At 39.0% G+C, this 23,100-nt stretch overlaps 1 protein-coding gene across 5 annotated transcripts in view; it reads right to left on the bottom strand.

Moving 5' to 3' along the window:
- ALCAM (activated leukocyte cell adhesion molecule) overlaps positions 1 to 23,100 on the bottom strand; it is a 115,365-nt gene that overhangs the window by 19,521 nt on the left and 72,744 nt on the right. For all 5 annotated transcript variants that reach the window (XM_077927189.1, XM_077927187.1, XM_077927188.1 and 2 more), the window contains exons 2-12: positions 20,100 to 20,200; positions 17,342 to 17,561; positions 16,365 to 16,429; positions 13,422 to 13,509; positions 12,712 to 12,891; positions 11,197 to 11,324; positions 10,421 to 10,550; positions 5,975 to 6,087; positions 3,972 to 4,107; positions 3,493 to 3,624; positions 2,026 to 2,154 (exon numbers count right to left, since the gene is read on the bottom strand). In XM_077927189.1, the coding sequence (XP_077783315.1) occupies positions 2,026 to 2,154; positions 3,493 to 3,624; positions 3,972 to 4,107; positions 5,975 to 6,087; positions 10,421 to 10,550; positions 11,197 to 11,324; positions 12,712 to 12,891; positions 13,422 to 13,509; positions 16,365 to 16,429; positions 17,342 to 17,561; positions 20,100 to 20,200 (1,422 nt within the window). The remainder of the gene's footprint in view (positions 1 to 2,025; positions 2,155 to 3,492; positions 3,625 to 3,971; positions 4,108 to 5,974; positions 6,088 to 10,420; positions 10,551 to 11,196; positions 11,325 to 12,711; positions 12,892 to 13,421; positions 13,510 to 16,364; positions 16,430 to 17,341; positions 17,562 to 20,099; positions 20,201 to 23,100) is intronic.

The raw sequence follows: 23,100 nt of genomic DNA, 5'->3' as shown, positions 1-23,100 counted from the left end.
CCAAAAATGACAAGTTTAATCTTACAAATGCTTAGTCAGAAGAAGTATTTATGTGTTCCCCTGTACTGCATGCTGACTTTTCATCACTTGATTACTGTAGACAGAGAGTTGATTAAACTTTAGCACCCTGGGGTGAATTCATCCAAACATCCCTTGATCAATGAGTGTGCTGGAGTCAATAAACAGGCCAGGAAGGGATGCCCATGCAAGTCCCACTGCAAATTCAACAGCAAAAACTACACTCCCAGAAACTGATGTAATTTACAAAGCTGGGGGATCTAGAAAAGACAGACAGTGCAAGGCACTCTCTCTAAATTCAGGAAATTAAGCTCCCCAGCCAAGGCTTCATGATAGGATGGTCATTATCTCATGAATAGCTAAGGATTAGTCTTCTAAGCCAACCTGTTTATTGTGCAGCAACTGTGCTTTTAATTCTTATTGGTGATGCCCAGCCCTCACAGCTTATACTTCAGATGAAGGGATTGCATATTTTCAAAGCCTTCAGAACTCCAGATTTTTTTCATCTGGGAAACTTGATAATTCACCAGACAGAATTCACTACTACTGTGATTTCCTCATGGAATGTGGTCGTGTGTCACAGGTATCTGGTGGTTGGTTTTCTTAGTGACAAGCAACCTAATTATCCTCTGATGGCCACAAGGTATTGTGAACCCATTGCTTTCTTCTTTTTTAAGGCAGCAAGCAGCAGCACAGAAATTCACCATAGCATGGCTGGCCTCTCACACATGGATGTGGCATTTGACACTGAACAGTGACTTGCGGATGTGTCATGCAAAGCTTAAGATGGAAGATTTCCACTTTTACCGTGGAAATGCCTGGTATACCAATAGCTCTGTGTCACGGGAACAGTTCAAAACAACTTAAGTGCATGAGTGGCACAGCCTCTTATGGAGGTATGAGGAGAGCCCCTAAACAGAACTGCGTTCCTGGTGAATTGGTTGTATGATACTTTCAGCTGGAATGCCATAGCTCAATACAGAATGACACCAGACTGATTCTTTAAAATGACCATTGGTTTTCCATTTGCCCAGGTCTATTCAGACCAAAAAAGAAAAGCCTGCATGGCTGTTTGCATGAAAGGGTGGTGGACTGACCATACAGGGGGACAGACTTTGCCCCATCTTGAACTCTGAGGGTTACTAATACATTTTAAAAATTTTAACTGGGATTCCTCAGTATATTTTTACAGAGGTCATCTGGAACCTTACAGGGTATAGCTGGAAAGAGAATTTATTCTGACTCAAGCACTGAGGTAGCATCTTCGTCACCTAGAACTGATAATTGATTATGGCTGCAGTCCTACATACATTACCTTCACAGTGGCTCCCACTGAATTCAGTGGTACCCTCTGCTCAGTAAACGTGCATAGAAGTCATTTGCTGGTCACATTATCTAAATTACAAAACACCAGGGAGCAGGGAAATGTCAGGTAGATCTGCCTAGAGTTTGCTATAGGCAGGCTGAGCCGTTCCTAAATGAACAAGTGTCCAAACTGATGAATTTAATTAGAACACTTATTTGGTCTTGCACAGAAGGTAATGGTGACATCTCTGATAATTCTGAAAAGCTTTCAAAAAACAAACAAAACAAAAAAAGCCAATGACAGAACAGAATGCAGCAGGCTGTGCATGAAAAACTAATAGTTAACAAAAGCCTGATTTATGATGGGCTTCTGTGGCATGGAGACTTATCAGCTAGAAGTGTATTAGTGTAGCCAAACTCATTTTGCATTTCTGGGCATCTTCTCGAAAAAGAAACAAGTGTCAGAAATTTGCCATGGCAACCCAGTTCTGAGAAATGAGTTGCAAAGTGTACGCTTCCCCCTTCTCCTTGTCTGTGTGAGGACAATGAAGCAACTTGTAAACAACATTCCACCACAGAGCCACACACGAGAGAGCGAGGACAGTGATGGACATTTTGTGTGAAAGTAGATGAAAAGATGAAAGAGCCATCAGTCCTGCTCTTGCCGTTTTAAATCTTTTAAAATAAAATAAAAGTACTTACTAGCAGATACGTTCAAAGAGGTCACAGTTCTTTCCAGCTGATTTTCCGCAATACACGTCAGCGTAACATTCTCTTCAGGAGCAATTTTGATTTTACTAATAAACTTTCCATTTACATATTTGGTCTCCTCTGTCTGGAAAGAAATAAAGAATATTTTGAAAGTTTGTAGAAAGGACAAAGACTCTGTGTGTGTGTGTGTGTGTGTGTGTGCGCGCAAAGCTACATTAGTAGCTTTGCTTATATATCTAAATTAATTACTCTGCATATGTGTACTTTTGTATATACATACAAATGGTAACACTGTTTATCATGGGAATTTAGGTTTCTTTCTAAAATTTCTAGAATGAAACTCATCTTAAACTCTGAATTAAACTTTAATATCTGCCTTCCCCCAACACATTTTCTCCCAATTTCCACTGCAGAACATTCTACTTTCTGCACTATTGGAAGGAAGATATAGAAAGATTCCTCATGGCAAGTGTTTCTGCTCATGTAAGAGTGGTCAAATTGAAACAGTGGGTCATGTTCTATTCAGGCTCTGCTCAGCACTCCCGTTAAATAATTCCCCCCCCCTTGAATCCCCCCCCCAAAAAAGTAGGTGCGCCTTATGGAGCGAAAAATGCAGTAGATGTCTATTGCCAAAGGCAGCCTATACGCATTATAACTGCAATCCTAACCAGAAGTCATAAGTCAATGTTGTTTACTTGCATGTAAGTGGTGTTAGGATTTCAGCCTTAAACTGCTTCCCACTCTGAATTTGAAAAGAGCAGTGGAAAACATTATTCTTTTCATATGGAATGAAGTGATAGATTTTGTTTCTTTGGGTTTTTCTTAGCCTCTTTAGCAAAGTGAGAAGAACCATCTAGATTTGACTGGCCGGTTTCAACCATCCTAAATCTTCATTTCAAAAGCAAAACGAAATGTTAAATTATTTTCCTTCCCACTCTTACCTGAAGTTTTCTTGTCTTAATATAACTAAACTGTCCTCACTGCCTGTGCCTGAAATCAAGGCAGTGAGGGTGGCTGTAATCCTAATCCCATTTACTTTGGAGTAAATCCATGGGATTTACTTCTGAGTAGAAACACTTGGAATTGCAGCTGTTGATAGTTTCGTGATTGGCCATTAACCACTTGATTAGCTTTGTCTTTAAAGTGTCAGGAGAGAAGAATTGTTTTGATGTGAAAGTCTAACTGACGTAACTGATTTGTAAATATCTGTTGATAGCTGAAACATGTATCTCTACTGTGTGCTACAAAAAATACACATTAAAATATGTATATTTCCTCATCAGCGGATGGTAAACTGGGACACAGACATGTGCAAAATAAATCAATTACAATGGAACGGAATGCACAAGATGGAAGTGTGAAGAAATATTAGAATGGATTTAGGCATGTTTGCATGCCTCTAATATTTGTCTTTTGCTATGACTGAAAGGAATATGCAAGAAGTAAGGAGAAAATTACTTGCTTTATTTATGACACCTCCACTGCTAGTCCACTGTACTGCTGGTTTGGGAAACCCTTCCACATGGCAGGCTATCATTTTATATGATCCATCTGTGCTAGTTCTCTTTGTCATTTTGATCTGTGGTTTTCCTTAAAAACAAAATGGATAATTTCTCAAATTAATGTTCCATTTCTTCTTCTTACTAAATTCCCAAGGGATTCAAAAACAACAATAAAATTGTAATACAATTTAAAAATAAACCCAGGTATAAAATAATTTCACTTAAACTATCATATTTAAACCAAGAAAGACCAAAAGTTTGAAAACTGTACAAAATATTTTTTAAAAACCAGGCAAACATACACATTTTTATCTTTTAAAAATATGCAGGCTCAGACTTGAGTGCTGTTTTTCTGGGAGGGCATTTCAAAGTGATGAAGCAACATGAAAATTATAGTTAGTCAACATTGTAAGATAAAGAGTCAGCCTCACATACCTTCCACTATCAACGTAAGAATTTGCCTTTTCTTTAACCCTTCAACTTCCTGTAAAGTAGTTTCGCAAATGTAATTTCCTGCATCTTGGTACTGTAAACTTGAAAACGACGGACTTGCTCTCATTCTTGTATTGTCCTGATAAAAAGGAAAAAGCTAAGCAGTGCAAACTGAAGTCATGCACACCTTTGGACAAGGCAGTCAACAGATTTTTATTTTTTTAAATGCACTGTAGTACAACCAACTCACAGTGTTAACTACTTGGAGAGACTACCTAATTTGCCAGCAGAAGACCTTGGATTTTTCTTCCCCTACAAAACTGTTGTTATATCTTAGTTTAACGTTAATGTGATTTGTCCCCCTCCGCCACTTTTTTAATCTAAAAAACAAACAATCACACCTTGATATTCTCAACCACTCCATCAGTTAAAGTGATAAAATGTTTATTTTGAAGATTTATACCATGTCTTGAAATACAATGATTCTCAAGTTGCCCAACAGCAGTTTGTAATTATATCCCCCCATCACCATTAAAAAACCCCCTCTAATGTGTGCAAAAAACTCAGCAGCTTTTGTCCTTTTCCTGATGGATGGGAATCAGGGGTGCTTCCCTTCAGTTATTCACTCCCAGAGCAACCAAGACTTGAAACAACTTTTTCTTTCTGGTAGGTGGGGATGAAGTTGCTTTCTTCATTGGTTGATAGATGGGCCAGACTGGTATTACCCTTGCTAAGAAACAAATGGTGTAACCTCTCAGTGGTCCTTAGACCTGGTGAAGCTGAATGTTTTCTTTCATTCATAAGGGTTAATAGCTATGACACATGCACATTACAACTCCTGGTGACCTGGCATCAGCTTTGAAGGCAGAGACAGTATCACAGCAGTAATGCTGCAGGATGAATAGCAAAGATAGTTACTAGGATTCCTTTCCTGAGTGAAATTGGCACAAACTTATGTACCCAAACAGTAGTGGCTCACTGTTAAAACTAAGCTAGGGGCTAAGGCAGACATAGACAAACTCGGCCCTCTAGATGTTTTGGGACTACAATTCCCATCATCCCTGACCACTGGTCCTGCTAGCTAGAGATCATGGGAGTTGTAGTCCCAAAACATCTGGAGGGCCGAGTTTGCCTGTGCCTGGGCTAAGGCTTCTCTGCGAGGCACATGTATTCTCCTGATATTGTTAGCCTTTTCTGCCTTCTCTTACCCTCAACTACAGCTGGCTTGCCCTGACTCTATAGAGCTGGAATGAGGGGACCTGTGGTTTTCCAGGTCCCGCTGAACAACAACACCCCCATCAGTCTCAGCCTGCATGGCCAGTAGTCAGGGATGCTAGGACTTGTGGTCTAACAACTTCTTGGAGAACACACCTTCTCCATCCCTGCTATTCACCACAATCTGTAGGTCATTTGTACCCTGCTGTTCCCAAAGAGCAAGTATGTGAAGGGAAACACAGAAAGCTACCTTATACAGCATCAGACCACTGGTCTCTCTAGCTCAGTACTGTCTAAGTTGGCAGTAGTTTTCCAGGTGTTCAGACAGAGCTCTTCCCCAGCCCTGGAGATGTTGGAAATTGAACATGGGGCATAGGAGAATTGCTACTATCTTTTACTGTGGCAAAAGTAGCCAGAACTACAAGTATCCAACCCACTCATACTTTTGAGCAAGGCTATTTATTCCTGTGTGTTTCTGGAAGCCATTACAAATATATAATTACCTAATTTTACAAAAAACAACAACCCCAAAACTGATCAGATTTGAACAAGCTTCCATATCTCCTATTCCTTAAAGACCCGATAGTGCACTACATCTTAACATATTCAAAATGATATTTAATCATATTGATATTGAAGTGTGATTTAATTTAATTTGTATGCAGATAAAAGCCTCCTTTTGAAGTTCCGGGTAGAATGCTGCTTATTGTTCTTTAAAGCCAGATGAGATCTAAAGAGTTAGCATCTGCAATGAGCAGGTTGACAATAGCAGGGTTATTAACAATATTTACCTTCAGCCAGAATACGGTGGCATTTCTACTGGAAGAGATTGTGCAGGATACAGGCAGTGCTTCTCCAATCTGCTTAATAACTTCTCCACTGGGAGTAAGTGACAAATCCAGATCTGTTGGGGGAGAAAGCACTGTCAGATAAAAGTCTCATAAATGTGGCTCATTTAGTGAGCTTACAGAAGGGGGGGGGGACCCTGTCAGCTAATTCCAGTTAAACTGCATTTTCTCAAAGTCTCAGTCAATTCCCTCATACAATAGGACAGAAAATAATCTCCAAACGAAGGAAGCAAAAATATTTGCACATCTATGTAATTATTCGGTAGTAGAAAGTGAAACACCACATTTTCTTTGCTGTATCACTTGACAAACAAAAGGGATTTGCGAAGAAAGAAAACTATGTGAAGTGGGTAGATGGTGGGAGGTGTACAAGGAGGGTATATGTGTGTGAATGTTTTTGTTAGATGTGAGTGTTTCTGTTAGTGGTGAAGGTGAAACCTGAATAGTAATCTTAAAATATAAAAATAATCTTGTATAATGGTCAGAAGGATGGCAGGTTTTGTTCTGAGATGTGTGTAGCATTTCCTTACTATGGGATTTATAATAATAATAATAATAATAATAATAATAATAATAATAATAATACCCTGCCCATCTGGCCGGGTTTCCCCAGCTGCTCTGGGCAGCTTCCAACAAAATATTAAAAATACAATAAAAACTTCCCTAAAAGTCAGTTATTTATTTCACTGACATATGATGATAGGGCATTCCACAGGGCAGGCACCACTACCGAGAAGGCCCTCTGCTTGGTTCCCTGTAACCTCACTTCTTTCAGTGAGGGAACTGCCAGAAGGCCTTCGGCGCTGGACCTCAGTGTCCAGGCTGAATGATGGGGGTGGAGACACTCCTTCAGGTATACTGGGCCAAGGCCCATTAGGGATTTAAAGATCAGCACCAACACTTTGAATTGTGCTCAGAATGATGAAAATGCGGGTGGTGGTGGGGAATAAAAGGCATTTATAAGCAGCTTCCTCCTCTACTGGCTTTGCTTTCAGGGGACATTCTGGAACCCCAACAACTTCACTGAAAAAGTTATAACCCCCAGAAAATTTGCTAGATCACTTTGCCATTATTTGAAGTGAACTCCAGTTGAAGTGATACATATTTCCATATTTTAGTTTAGCACTAGTAATTACTTAAAAGCTATGGAAACAGATAAAGCGCCTTCCACAGTCTCTGGTCGCCTTCTCTCATTCCACTAGACCCGTACAACTTTGATAACCACCAAAAAAATGTCAACGTCTCTGGTTAGGCAGACCAAAGTTCTCTAGCTTTATTACATTGTCAGTACTAAAGTGCTTCATGTTCCTTAAGCTTGCAAACTCCTCTCTCTGTATCTTCACCAGTGGGAGTAGCGAGAGCTCAAGTCTCTCAACAGGAAAGTGACATCATCTACATTTTTCATTTACGAACTCCATTAGGAACAGTGTTAAAGGAAGCACAGAGCCAGAGGGTGGAAGAGAGAATGCAAAGCTATACGCTGCTACGGTAACTGTCCTTATTTACAGCTAGTAATACCTGCAACATGACTGATACAGGCCTAATTTCTTTACTGTCAGTGGACCTAGGAATGCTTATCTTATCTGCCTCTGCAGCTGCTTACCTAGCAGACCATAAGCATATACAAACACTCTAGCAACTGCTGTCAAGTCCCATCCTGCTTCTCCCCACACCTCCCCCCTAATGTGATCCCCGAACCAAAGCCATAAAACACAGGACAACATATCCCTATGACTACTACTTCTTTATCCTGAGTCAGGGACTGAGCTTGCTCTTTTAAGTCCCCCAAATTTCCTCTAAGTGCTAGGTAACCATGGGAGGAAAGCTAAGAAAAAGACTGTCCCTGTCCCAAGGTAATTTTCTTTCTATGTTTCCTCATTTATTTGAAGCAGGCTAAAACCTCAGTTTGAGTGCCCAGAAAAGATGAGCTGCATTAAAATCTTGTCACACACATGAGATGAAACAGGAATGCATTAAATTATTGGCCTCCACCTAGGAAAGACTGAAACTTCGTGGACTAATCCTTGCACCACCAGCCAGGCCACCACATGCATCTTTCATGATTAAGTTGAGCCCCCACTCGGCCAATGCCATCATCCTTGATCTGCTCTTCTACACAGTGAAATTTGGTGATGGTTTATCCCAACTTGGTGAAAATATACACATGATGCTTAATTATAAAATCTAATATTTTATATTGAAACAAAAGTTTAAAATACAGGCAACAAAAAAAGAACACCCTATATTTCAATATAACACTGGCAACAACCCCGAAAAATAAAAATTATTATTATTAATTATTATTATTATTCCATGGATATGCCTGTAGGATGAGTGAGACTAAGAAAATGCCTACTATCTAATGAAAAATAGATAACTAATATTTAATTAATAAGGGACATAGTGCTATATAGCACATTTCAAATCTATATTTAACATAACATATATAATAATAATATAATAATATATATCATAATGAGAAAAAAATTAGAGGGATTTGTACTTGACTGGATTTGATCAGAAGCTGTAGGAGCTTCCACATGGGACATAAATGGAAACCATAGTGCCACAATCCCATTTTGTTTTAAAGGATTCGTGCCTGCTGCATCTGCCAAGCAAGTTTGCAGAGTCCCAAATTTTATCATTCCATTGCTGTTTCGATGGTTGCTTTGGAAACTTCTAATTACATGCTATGCATGACTTTGCCACTGTATGCAATTGCTTAAGAAGCTTTTTATGCAGGAAGAGTCCACAGCTCTGAGAAACACTTAGAGATCATGTGCAGGGGGGCCTTGATATTCCTTCTATCTATGCTACACCCCTTTTCCAATCAATTCTGTAAATATATTTTGCACTGGTGATCCTTTAATCTACAGGTTTGTTTGATAAAACTTGCATTTGATGTTGCATGAAGAGAAAAAGGAATGTTTGAAAAATTACAAAAGATTGGGGGGGGGGTTGGGGTTTTTTTTTTTTTTGGAAGAAACAACCTGTGCGATTGCTACATTAATGGATTATTAGAAAACACGGTTGCTTGTAGCTGCTGTATTTAAAACACGTCAAATTTTAATTTAGTGCTAGCAAATAATCAATCTCTGTTGCAGAGCACATGCAAAGTAAGAAAGCGACAATGCAAAAACTGGATCCTCCATATTGCTAAACCACTATGAATTAAGTATTATTTAAATAAATGTGTGAAATGCCCACACTTGTTTATATTGTTACATTATACATTAGTTTTTGTATTCTCCTTTTTGTATTTTGTTGCCATAAATCATATTGGATGGACCTTCTCTTGAAAGTCAGACCATAAATATGGTAGGGGAAAGTGGAGTTATACTTGTTTGCAAGTGCCTCCATAGCAATGTCCCTTCCATTTGGAAATATTAAAATGTCAGGAAAATGATTAGCTTGAGGATTGCCCCATACAGTGGCGTCTCTAGCCATGCATCTTACAAGATGGATAATCATTTGCGGTACTAGTTTCTCAGGTAGGAAACAGCAAGGGGATAGAAGACAACATTCAAGTGTGAATTTTATTATTAAATCAATAACTTTAAAAGATGTAAAAGAAAGTTTCCTGGTTATAAAATGCTGGGTTATTTTACATCCAGCAAAAACATTTCTAAAATCTGGTAGCTGAAAGACCACATTGTAGCTGCTGAATAATACATTTGTTCCCCTTTATCCAGTTTTTTTAAATTAACAGATTTGTAAAATCCCAATAGAAAGAAATGAAAATAAACTGCATGAAGTTCTAAAACGAAACACCAGTGAATCATAGAAAAGCACATAGCACATCACTAGAAGCAAGAAGGAATGATATGTGTATATAATTTAATCACCAGCCTGAGTTGCACATCCAAGCTTTAAAAAACTTAAGTTAGCACATGAAGACTGCATTCTAAATCAAGCTAAGCTATGATTTGACACCAGCTGCCTCCTGGACTCTCAAGTTCCTCCCATATGGCAATGTTTAGAAGCTTTTGCTTCTGCTTTTACCTAATTGCATTTTTTGTGTGTGTTATCAAGACTGACAAACTGTGGTTAGCATTAACAAGCTCATTTCAAACCATGGTTTCTGAAGCTGACTTCTTTAAACTAATCATATTTAACATGTCCTGCAGTTCTGGGTGTGGAAGTCAAAGCTTCCAAACTTCTCCTGACTGTGTGGGAGCAGGAGGGCGGGACGGATAAGCCAAGAAAAGGCTATGCTCATTCATGTCTCATTGAACCATGGTTTAGCATGATGTCCCAAAAAAGCCATTGAGTTGCCTTGACCTGACCCCTATAAAAACACTTAGATTTGGCATGCAACGTGCTAAGGAAGGACATCTGTTATGAAATAACATGCACTCTTAAAAGGAAAACAAAGACAAAACTACTTACAATGTACTGTAATTATAGTGGAATCCATCAAACTCTCATCAGTCAGTGAACATCTATATTCCCCTGTTGCATTTCTTCTAACATCAGTCAGTACGTAAAGACTTGAACTTCTTATAGGGTCTGGTTCCCCCTTTTAGAGAAAATTTAATAGAGAAATTTACTAATGAATGAAAATAATGTTTCTATTTTCTGCAGCTACTTTTATTGCAGCAAGACTATAGTAGTATGACAGACTTCACTTCTCTTTCAATGAAGAGTACAAACCATCATGGTCAATTTTTAGTGATCAATTTTATATTTTGATAAGTAGTGTAATTATCTGGATTTTCACCAGATAAAATATGAAAATGTCGACACCCAGACATTGTATTAGATTTTATATTACCGTTGCTAGATGTGTGATATCATAGAATCCATTCACTGTTGCACAATTTCAGAATGGTTGAAAATGAACAAAAATTTGAGAGATAGCTTGAAAATAAGAGTTTGGACTGTGTAAATGGAAAAAACCCCACTACAAATAATTTCAGCTACTTGCTGTTTTAAATACCCAAAATTATTAACATGCATATTCTTTCATGTCTTAAAGCAATGTCATTTTAGGGAAATGTGCATAGAAAATGCAATAAGTTGAAAACTGCTACACCTAGACTGGCAAATTATAAATGTTTCTTCAGAGTAGTGTTTAGTATAGGCCCATTTTGTATGTAACACTAAACCATACCACCCCCCTCCCTGCCTCACCACCCAAATCATGGCAGGTAGGCAATACTTACAGGAATGTAGAAGAAAAATTCCTGAGGTGGAGGATTACCATTTCCTGAACATTTTAGGGTGATATTATCACCTTCTTTAATGGTATTTCTTTCTGTAAGTACTTGAATTTTAACCTTCTCTGTAGGATCTAAAAAGACAGATGTTTCCGTTTTTTTATTAAAAAAACCCCTCAGTCTCTTCCATATACGTAAAGTGTTTAACAACATTAAGTATCACAATAATGAAGAGGCTTACATACCCCTTTCTGTTTCAAGAGCTACATGCATAAAAAAGTTAATGAAAAGCCTATTGCATGATCCCACCACACAGTCGCCCTGGCAAGAACTAAGGTCTTCTGCTTTCCAAGCAGGTAATGACACAATATGCCTGTGTTTTGTGAGTCAATGGTCATTGCTCAAATGAGTTGTTTCATTGCAGAATTGTAATCTGTGACTTTTTCTCCAGGAAATGTGTGAACCAAGCCAGGGTGTTATTAATTACAGAATACCATTCAATAGTTGCCTACAACAGTCACATCCAAAATATGTGTGACTATTGGAGCCATGCTGGTAATGCTTCCGGAAGATAGTTCAGGTTTTTGCCAAGTACCAAATGGAATACCAATTTAACCAGTAATCATAGCAGGGCAGAAAATGCCCCCGCAAGTGAATAGGTGGTAACATTGCTGGTGTTCATTTGGATTTGGGGTTGTGGGAATAGTGCAATGGAACCACTCAGTTTTTAGAAACAAAACAAAACAAAACATTTTTTAAAAGTATTGGAATCATGTGGACACGGGATAATATTTTCTCATTGCTGGTTGTGCAACAGGTGCCCCAGGAGCTTGAACAAGTGAATAGAATAGGCATTCCAAGCTGCAGTAGAAATGCTAGTTTGGGGAAGGCCATTGTTGTTGTTTAGTCGTTTAGTCGTGTCCGAATCTTCGTGACCCCATGGACCAGAGCACGCCAGGCACCTCTGTCCTCCACTACCTCCCGCAGTTTGGTCAAACTCATGCTGGTAACCTCGAAAACACTATCCAACCATCTCGTCCTCTGTCATCCCCTTCTCCTTGTGCCCTCCATCTTTCCCAGCATCAGTGTCTTCTCCAGGGAGTCTTCTCTTTTCATGAGCAACACATTATTTATGTCTGAGTGCATTTGAAAATGGAATTTTGCTGCAATAGGCAATGTCAAACTCCTTGCTACACTTTCCTTTTCAACCATTCCCTCCCATCTTGGAACCTTCTTCCACACTGCTCCATGTCCCTGAAACAGCCTCAACAAGTCAAACCCATCCTCAAAACACCCTTCTGCAGTGACACCTTCCCTAAATAACAATAGGGCAACCCATTTGTTCGCCATCCTTCCTGTCAGTTCCTGACCCCTAATTTGTTAATCCAATGAAAACTGCAAACTTATGTGCTAGGGAGAACCAATCCTAAAAGCAACAACCACCACAAAACAATAATAGGAGGATCCCTCAAAGCAAACAGATGGTCTTTTAATGGTATAGAGACAGGTACTTATACTTACAGTGAATGTCAAAGGCTACTGATTCCGACCGTATTGTTTCTTGTCCTGTTGGTCCAAAATACGTCACCGAACAGGTAAACTGTGCATTTGTATCATCCTTTGTTGGCTTATATTCCAAAGAAGATATCACGGTGTAGAGTCCAGTTGTTTGATTCACTTTTGTTTGTTCATTTATAACAGCTTTTGAAAGAAAATGTATGATTTTCAGCAACTTGAACAACTGTTGATTGTTGAGTTATTTTTTCAGCCTGTCCTAATGATATTTCTAAATATATGATGTGATAGTCACAGATACTCTTAAAAATGAACTGCCACTTTTGGGCAGAGACTGCAGAAAAAAAGAAGAAAGTAGGCAGGCAGTGTGTACAACCTAATCCTAAATATTTAGGATTAAGGTATAGCTGTTACACATTATTGGGACCAAAAACTTCCAGGTATGACATTATCAAAATAATATTTTGTACACTAATTACATTTTAAAACCCTTACATTTTCTGGGTCGAGTTACTGTGGGGATGGAGGGAGAAATGTGTATATCAAATCACAACATCAAGATGCAGTCAAAGAACTAAGTACAGCATTTTTGATAAAGATGGATAAATGCAGTCTAATTGTGAATTGTCTAAATGACCTGCTAAAATGATATGAGCCAACACCAATTTGTGAAGGAATGCAAATAAGAAGAATTCACACTCAATTCTAAAACTTACCTTCTTCAGTGGGCTGCAAAACAACTCCATTCTTGAACCACGTAAGGTTTCCCTTTGGATAACCATCTTGAGAGATACATTCCCCAAGCTTAAAAATGCAAAGAATGTTCAAATTATTACAGTTTTGTCTTCATTTATAGCTACATTTATAGCCATTGGATCCAACATATCCAAGGAATTTAATTTGTTCTCTGCATTGCTGCTGCTGTAGTAGTAGTAGTAGTAGTAGTAGTAGTAGTGTTTCTTACCCATCCAGAATGGGTTTCAACAATAAAACATACAATTATAAAAGCAAATAAAACCATTAACTATAAAACACATAAAGATGATGTAAATATAACTGAACTGTATAAATTCAGCAAGAGAGTTTGGTGTCTCAAAACAAAATACCTTAACTATCAAAGGTATTTGAAAGGTATCAAAGAGGTCTGTCTTCAGTATACAGCAAAAGCTGTCCCACGAAGATTGCTTAGATGCACCTCTGTGGAAAGGTAGTTCCACAGTTTAGGGGCTAGTACAGATAAATCCCTCTTGAGGCCATCATTCCACACTCTTCTTCTCCCTTCTTCTTCGACAAGAAGCTGCTTGTCTATAGAGGGCAACTTACCTGACAACTGGTTTAATATTATAGTACAGAGGGTCAAACTGGATGAAACAACAATGGACATATTTCCCCTCCATGTATCTCCCCAAGAGGTCCATAAGAAGTACCAATCCTCCCCTTCTTCTTTGCTTTACCTGTCTGTCGCTCCACCCACTTCCCCACCCCGATTCCCAGCTCACCTCTAGTATTAGAAAAGTGACTAGAGCAACCAAATGCTCAGAGGTAAGATACAAGACGTGGAAAGATTCACCACTCCTTTCCTGCTGATATAAGAAAGATGGCCCTGCCCCATATTGCTTGGGCCTAAATCAAAAGTGAGGGGAAATCACAGGGTAGGGGGAAGAATTAACAAAACAAATGGGCTTTTATGGTGGTCACCCTCATTGATGCACTTAGTGCGGCTGTATCTGGAAAAAGCAGGTATCTGAACAGCATTATTTGAGTCTCTTCAGGGTTTATAGGTATAAGGTGTGCTGAACATCCCAAACCACCTTCCTCAAAAAGCAACTTGCACAATAAGAAATAGCAATCAGGGTGTGTGTGTGTGTGGGGGGGAACTACAGTGGTACCTCGGGTCCATACTTAACCTGAAACTGTTCTTAACCTGAAGCACCACTTTAGCTAATGGGGCCTCCTGCTGCCGCCACACCGCCGGAGCACGATTTCTGTTCTCATCCTGAAGCAAAGTTCTTAACCTGAAGCACTATTTCTGGGTTAGCGGAGTCTGTAACCTGAAGCGTATGTAACCCGAGGTACCACTGTATTAGCTTCTATATGGCAGAATTTAATGGCAGACTTGTCCTGCCAGAGTGATCATTGCTTAAAAAAAACTTCTATCTGGATTTTCTTTGGGGAATGTGTTAAGTAGTGTTAAGTTAGTAGCCAGTCAGATTTGTATTGTTTGTACAATCACAAAAACAAACAGGAGAACCCAAAAAAGCTGTATGTTGGCATTTGCTGAGCTCTCATCTGCTTTTGATTGGCAGCGTCTATGGCAAAAATCACTTACTTCATTGGGTCAACAACTGATGTTTCTTACGCAGCAGCTGTAGCCCAACAATAATGTTAACATTTGAACTGGGACCTGTGTGTTTTCTTTCAGATTCAGTATTTACAAAATGGAACAGGTAAAACAAGGATGCGCTTTACTTATTCGCTACATAAATGATGCAGTTAAGAAACCTTCTTCCCCACCCTAATAGAAATCAGCAAATGCCAGCACTCCTTTATATAGACATAGTGGCTCTGATTTCATTATCCCAAGCAGGTATGAGAAAAACTACTCTCTTAATTTGGGACTTATTGAAAGGAGGAATTACGGTAACACCAAATGGCTGTGTAAAAGGCAATAAGGAGCTTAAATGAGTCATGCATGGTTGTCTCATTCAACAGCATCACTCATTTAAGCACTGAGGGCCGTAGCATATGAAACATCCTATGGCACACCAAAGCAATAAAATTCCATTTGCTCATTTGTTGGGAACTATAGCAACACTTTATTATACTAAGGGTCATTGTATGTTAGAACCAATGATAAAAGTTTTTGTTACTACAGCCTTATCTTGCTTGTTATTTGGTGGTGAGTTAGTCAAAGGTTGTGGATTGTTCATATGCATACACTGTGTCTTAAGTTAATTATAACATTAATTTTTAATAATAGGGGTTGCTGGACCTGTTAGCCAACCCCACCAACAACTTTGCAACCCCCTTGCCCCACAGCTGGCCAACCCTTCATTCCTTTACACCTGACAACCTTTATAACCCCACACAACTTGTTCCATCTCATCCAGACGCAGTTCAACCCAAACCCTAAACATCTTGCCCTAATCCTCAATTTAAAGGGGGTGGGTGTAGCTTCTGTAACTTCACCCTCTGAAGTCCCTTCTACCCACCTTTGAACAGTTTGCTTGGGCCACCTGCTACTTGTGCTGCTTGCTTGATCAGCTGCCTGCTGTTCTGTTGTTATGCTGGAGCTATTGTGGCCATGTGAACCGCAGCTGACAACAGCCTTACTGTTTTACTATATAGCAAGGTTAGGGGTATTACATATTTCTCTTTAATACAGAACACTCAAGTAATAAATCCATAATAGGCCAAATCCCATCCAGTATTTTGTTTCATTTATTTATCAACCCCTTTTTTGCTTCAACCTTTAGGGTTTTATGTATGTTCCTCAGAGGCTTTGGGTTTGGAGATAACTATATACATTTGTATGGAGCTTGTAGGTTGTATTAATTAGCCCAGGGAAGTTTGTATTGATGATTGTTTACAATGGCTGTTTACAACATGGGGGGAAATGCAGACAATTTGAAGGAGTTTAACAGAGAAGGCTCACTTACCGTTTTTAGCTGTTCTGTTTCTAAAAATGTTGCTCGACTTATAATTTCAGGTTGTGATGGTTGTTCTGTAATTTAAATAAATAAATATTGAACTATCGCATCATAAATTGTTAAGATTTGAGCTATGTTTCCAGACATTTAGTTACGTGCCATCATCATCATCATCATCATCCTGCGGCTATAGGGCGGTAAATAAATCGAATCAATCAATAAGGCAATTATGACTTCTGCAGCCCATTCTTACAGGCTAAAAGAGGTATTGAGGAAAGTATTATATTATATCTCTTATTAATTAAAATCATTCATATACCAATTTTCCATTCAGTAAACAAAGCAGTGCACTGGGGCTTGTCCCTAATGTTTATATATTCTTTGACTGCAGTCCAAAACAAAGCTATTTCTGTAAAGGGAAAATTCTTCATGGAAAGGGTTTTTAAGCCCTCCACCTTGCTTACAGGATTGTGGCAAGGTCTCTGGAGGCTCCCGTGAGATCTCAGACAGCCCCATGAGATCTTGCGGGAGGTTCCCAGAGCCCTCATGAGAATGTTCCAGGGCTGTAAGCAAGGTACAGGGCATAGAAACTATTTTTGTGCAAGGGAAACCCTGTGGAGGAGATCTCATGACAGCCCCCAGAGCCTGGTAAGCAAGGATCTCCTGCCATTTATTTGCAATCTGTGTAAGCTTGCAATTGCATAAGTGAATTAAGTTTACATTGAGATTCACCTGTTACGCATATATAGAATTGTCACCATCACGCCTTTAACACTTTGCTTGCTTGGAGCAGAAGTGAACATTTGAAGTTCCCTTTTAGACACCAGTAGCTAAAAATTTGGTTATACGAATGCTATAAACAAAATTACAGAACACCTGACCCATCTGTATGGTTTATTGACATCTCATGCCAGGAATTTTCTATGTAAAGGCCACACACTAGTGAACATCCTTGTTGGTAGGTAATAAGATTACTTGGTACTTACTGAACACCTTTACTACTGTAGGTTGTTCAAAGACATTGTCCTCTGTTACAAGCATGCACACAAATCTCTTTTCATCACTGATTCTTGCATTACTAATTGATAGTGTATAATTTTCAGAGAGATTTAATCTGTCTTTGTATTCCAGGACATCGTCATACTGTACGGTTTTTTTGGTTGCAGATCGGAAGGCAATAAACTCCGAAGCCTTGTTTGCCATTTCCTAGAATAAAAGAGTCAAAGTCTATTAGTGTATTCTTATCTATCTAGTACCCTCTCTAAAATTACACAAAAGAAATTATGAACTGATTAAATCATACTGGATTTGTAAGGGCACTGCACCAACCATTCATTCAAGAGCAATACAACTGCAGATTCCTATGAGAGGTGGTGGATGCTCCTTGCAGGTTTTTAATAACAGCACTAACTTGGCCCACTCACTGCTCACCTCTAACTCCACATTACTTATGAACATTATTTAGCATTATTTAAAGTGTCAGTCCCAATACAAATCCTTGGTGGACCCCACTACCATTGTGAAAACTGTCCACTTATTCTTACTCTCTGGTTCTGGTTCTTTAGTTGATTCTTAAGGGGAACCCTCCTCTCATACCATGACTGCTAAGTTTACTCAGGAGTCTTCAGTGAGGGAGTTTATCTAGGGTTGCCATGCATCCAGAATTTCCCAGACATAGCCAGTATTCAGCCCTTGTAAACAGTGTCCGGATAAAAATCACTAAAATCCGGACATATGGCAGCCCATGTCAGTAGTGTGTTTTTTGAGATTCTGCAAAACCCCCCGCAACAACTCAAAGCTCAATAACTTTTGTGTCTGGATTTTCACTTTTTGAAATGTGGCAACCTTAGTTTATCAAGCTGTTTGAGAGTGCACAATGTATAATGGATTATCTTGATCCACATGCTTATTTGACAAATCCCAAAGAACTCCAGAAGCTTAGTTAGATAGGATTTACTTTGTAGAAGCCAGGCTGGTTCATCAACAAAACCTGTTATTCTATATGCTTGGCAATTTTATCTTCAAAGATGCTTTCACCAGTTTTTTCTAGAAAAATGTTAAGATAACCAGCCTGCAATTTCCATATCGCCCTGGGTCCCTTTTTCAAAATTGGTGTTACTTTGGCTTCCAAACCTGAGAATTGGAAAGTGACCGGTCTTAGGAACATATTATTGGTAGAAGATCACAATTTCACATTTCAGTTTTCTTGGATGTGTGCCATCTGTACCAGTGATTTATCCCATTTATTTCATCTTAAAGGCCCAGAACTCTCTTGTCACCATTATTTATTAGAGGAAAGACTGAGAGAGATATATACTAAGGCAGTCCAATGAGAAGTGAGCATTTTCAGTAAGCACTGAATGGTGAAAAATTGCTGAGGGTAGGGGAAGAAAAACCAGAGGTATAATGAAATTGAATGGCTGGAAACCTGGACAGAGAGCATACCACACTTTGACATTTGGTCACAGGCCTACTTTAATCTGATCTCCATGCGCCAAGTGCCTGGTCCTTCAGTAGCTACAATAGTACCCCTCACAATCAAGCGATATCAAAATGCTTGGCAAAACTTAAGTTTGCTGTGTACACAAAACAATTAGAAAAAAAACCCTTAGTGGGGAGAGACAAGAGAGATAAAAAATGGTGTGGTCATTGGCTATGGAGTCCTGACTGACTTTGAGGTGATAGAGTAGGGAATTGAAAGGTCTTTGAGGTGATAGAGTAGGGAATTGAGCCAGTGTGGTGTAGTGGTTAAGAGCAGTAGTCTCGTAATCTGGGGAACCGGGTTCGCATCTCTGCTCCTCCACATGCAGCTCCTGGGTGACCTTAGGCTAGTCATACTTCTTTGAAGTCTCTCAGCCCCACTCACCTCACAGAGTGTTTGTTGTGGGGGAGGAAGGGAAAGGAGAATGTTAGCCGCTTTGAGACTCCTTCCGGTAGTGATAAAGCGGGATATCAAATCCAAACTCCTCCTCCTCCTCCTCCTCCTCCTCCTCCTCCTCCTCTTCTTCTTCTTTCATTGAAGGAACACTGAACAGGAGCACTCCACATGGCAACATTTTGTTGCAAGCCCTACTTGTTGGTCTCTATCAGAGCCTAGTCTTCTTTTGGTTACTTTGCTGTGTTAACCAAACAACTGCATTGACACTTTGGTTTGATACTAACATCAGCTTGACGTTTTGCACTCCTAAAACCTCTGTGTACTGCACTGGGCTTATTCACATCAATGCATGTACACACTCTTTTATACCTATTTTTGCAGAGACCATCAAGGAAAGTCATTCTGTGACCCTGAGCATGATATATATCACAATTGTAGGTTTTGTTAACATCAGGGGGAACGGCTTGTTTATCCTACAGTAGCCTCAGGGAACCTCGACAATTGTATCACCACTCTGCTGTGCCCTTTGTAAACTCTATGCACTTTCAGATGCAAAATGAAACACATTCATTGATTCTGTTGACTCAACTCACATTACTATAGTGAGCATAAAATGCAGCAGTGTGTGCAACATTCTGAACATAATAAATAGATGCTGATAACTTTTTCACTGCAATGAATCACTTTCTATAACAAGCAAATTATACATCTCAAAATTACTCAGTGCATATTGATGGCTCTTATCTCCCTAAGTGTGACAAGTCCTTAACATGCATCAGCTCAAATATACTTATTCTCACCACCAGTCTCACAAACTTGTCCCCACATTGCAATAACAGAAATAACTGGATATAAGCTATACTTACATATTTCCATTTTCCAAACCTAAGATCATTAGGAACTTCTAAATGGCAAGGCAAAATAATGGCATCTCCATATACTGTGTTTACTGTGTACAATCCAAGTCCTATTAAAAAGGAAGAGAGAGGAATATTTAATGCACTGTATTTTATATTTATGGATTCCAGTTAATAGTTTGTCTACTGCTAAAAACAACAACTTATGTCTTCAAAATCTAGTAAATTTATTCTTTAATTTACTAGGAAAATGTAAACAAAACATCCATTTCCTTTATTTGTACAACATACTGCACTTGGTGGAAGATTTCTTCATGGACGTTTTAAAAGAGTGAGACTAAAGTTGGCTAGATCCCTGGGGCAGTAGCTGCTTTAGGAGAACAATGGGGGACAACAGCCTCGACATTTTGTAAAGTAGAAGAATCAGTTCAATTTAGCAAACCCATTTTCACTTATCTTGAAGACAAAATTGGCACAGCCGAGAGGAGATTCATTTATAGGTCCTCTCCAGAGTAACTAACACACCTTCGGCTTGATTCAGAGTGCATTACAATTAATTGAACTCTGTGAAGTGTACTGAATTATATTATGAGGCTATTTCTTTGTCAATGGAAGAACTGACTTTTTAAAAAATACAGTGGTATGGAATTCATACATTACAGAAAGGTTGAAAGAGCAACAACAGTATGTTCCCTCTGACCTAGTCACAGCAGAAAACATAGGCAAATGCTGGGGTCTTGGGGTCTCAGGAGTCCTCACTGCTACCTCACCCTCTGTTTTGGGGGGCCTTGTGCCAATTTGTTTCAGCATTTTTGGGTGGGTGGATCAATTGTCACTTTATGCTTCACCCCTTTCCACACCCACTATGTCCTTCATGCTTTCATTCATTTTGTGGGTAGTGCTTGAAACTATTTCCAGTGTGTTTCTGAACAAAGGAGTGTAGGCTTATCTTTCTTTCTGTCATCTATCTATCTGTTTGTCTATCTATTTATCTATCTATTGTTTTGAGCCCTTTGATATGTGCCAATCCAGAAACTGGCACAAGCAAGCCAAGTTAAAAATGTCTATGCCAGTTATTGCACAGCAAACCAAGTGTCTGCTGAACATTTGCTTTCATTTAATCTCCGGCTCTGCTCACAACTATTTCTAGCTCGCTCCTGAAGGAGGAGTACAGCCTTATGTTTCGATCTCTCAGCTTTGCACAGTAAACTGTACAAGTGTGTGCTGAGAATGCAGAATAACTATGTGCTTTTGTGAGCATTTAAAATAATAATAATAATAATAAAAACCCAAGGTGCACACACAGTTTTCTGCACACATGCCCCATCGGTACTTAATCAGCATAACAGAATCAACCATTTGGAAGGCAGGAACAAACACAAAAAGAGACACCTACTGACATGAATGGGAGACCAATGTTGCTTCTCATATACAAATTCAAATACATTTGGGTGTGAAGTACTTCAGTCTAATTCAAATGGTTGGGGGAATTGTATTAAAAGCTAAATAATGCTCATTTGTGGACAAGCCCTCACTGGGCAGGTAGACAAGGGATGGACTATGCCATTCATACTCTACAGTCCATTTTGTTTGCATGCCAATCATGGATGAAGGAAAATCTTACATAACCAGCAGAGAAATGTTTGGGCAGCAGAGGACTGAGTGATTTATTAGTCCTTCAACAGCCTACTTGGTAGAAAACAAATAATAATAATATTTTATTTAATTTATGAATCACTCTCTATGAAGCATCATGAAGCAATTTCACAACACAATAAAACATTTAAAATCATATTTCATAACAATTTCAAATCCAATAAGGATAGCAACTGGGACAGAAATATCTACCTAGAAGGCTGGTTGAAAGAGGAAAGTCTCCAACAGATGCCAAAATGACGAAGAGGCTAGTAATTCCATGGTGGCCATGAAGCAGAGGGCTTCATTCTTCAGCAGCTAGCATGGAAACACAGTTGACTAGTCTCTTAGATGACTAATAAGAACTTTTGCAGGCTAGTAATTTTGTGGGCATAAGTAGTTTGGGAGGAAACACACTGTGCCAATTTACCAGAGGCATTCCTATTTTCTCCTACTAGTCCCTGACAAAACACTTCCTCTGTTGGGCAACTTGGGGACTGCTAGTTTTCCTATCTGTCTTATCCTCCAACCCAGGCTGTAAATACTGCTGAATGGATATCTATTCTAAGCATGTTCAGATCTATTGAGAGATAAGCAGTCTGTTAAGCATTCTTAAATCCTGAAGAATGCAGACCCCTAGGGGGCCACAAATGAACACATAAATATAATGATATAATTGGAAAACTGCTATGTTCAATTTGCTAACACAGAAGCTGCAGTAGCCAGCTCAGGAAGGCTACACCAGCATAAATGACCACATACATACAGCAGACAAATAATGGTTTCACTCTATGTAATAGGGGGAAATAAGTATGAAAACAGGAGTGTTACATATACTCAATAATGTCCCTATTTTCATCTATGTACAGAGATGCAAAAACCCCCATAAACTGTGTTGCACTCTAATTGCCATCATAGACTTCAATTTTGTCAGCATTTGTTTAACATAAGGCAAATGATTGGCAATTTTCTCCAGCATGTGAGCAGTCATGCATCCAGCCAAAATATTTTTTGTCATATTCTAAATTAAAATTTGTAAATCTCATCTAGAGCTAAAAGTTGAAAACAGTTGTTTTCTAATTTAAAGGATGCAACACTAAGTCCACTAGATGGCGCTAAAGAAATGCAAAAATTGCAAGTTACATAAAGGATCCATATAATATTTATAGATTAATGACCATTTATCTTTTAAAAAATCCCCCAAAAAAGCTCACAGAGGAGAAAAACCATTCCCTAACATCAATAAAATTGTATTGCGAGGGTACAGGAAGAAGAATGGCATTTCAATTTGGCACTTCAAATCCTGAAATTCTGATACAGTGCCAAGAAGAAGAAGAAACACTGTTTAGAGCCATTTCTCTCTTGAATAACATCA

The sequence above is a fragment of the Podarcis muralis genome, chromosome 4 (genome assembly GCF_964188315.1).
Source record: "Podarcis muralis chromosome 4, rPodMur119.hap1.1, whole genome shotgun sequence".
NCBI lineage: Eukaryota > Metazoa > Chordata > Lepidosauria > Squamata > Lacertidae > Podarcis > Podarcis muralis.
The sequence above is the reverse complement of the archived record's forward strand: the minus strand, read 5'-3'. Positions and strand labels throughout refer to the sequence as shown.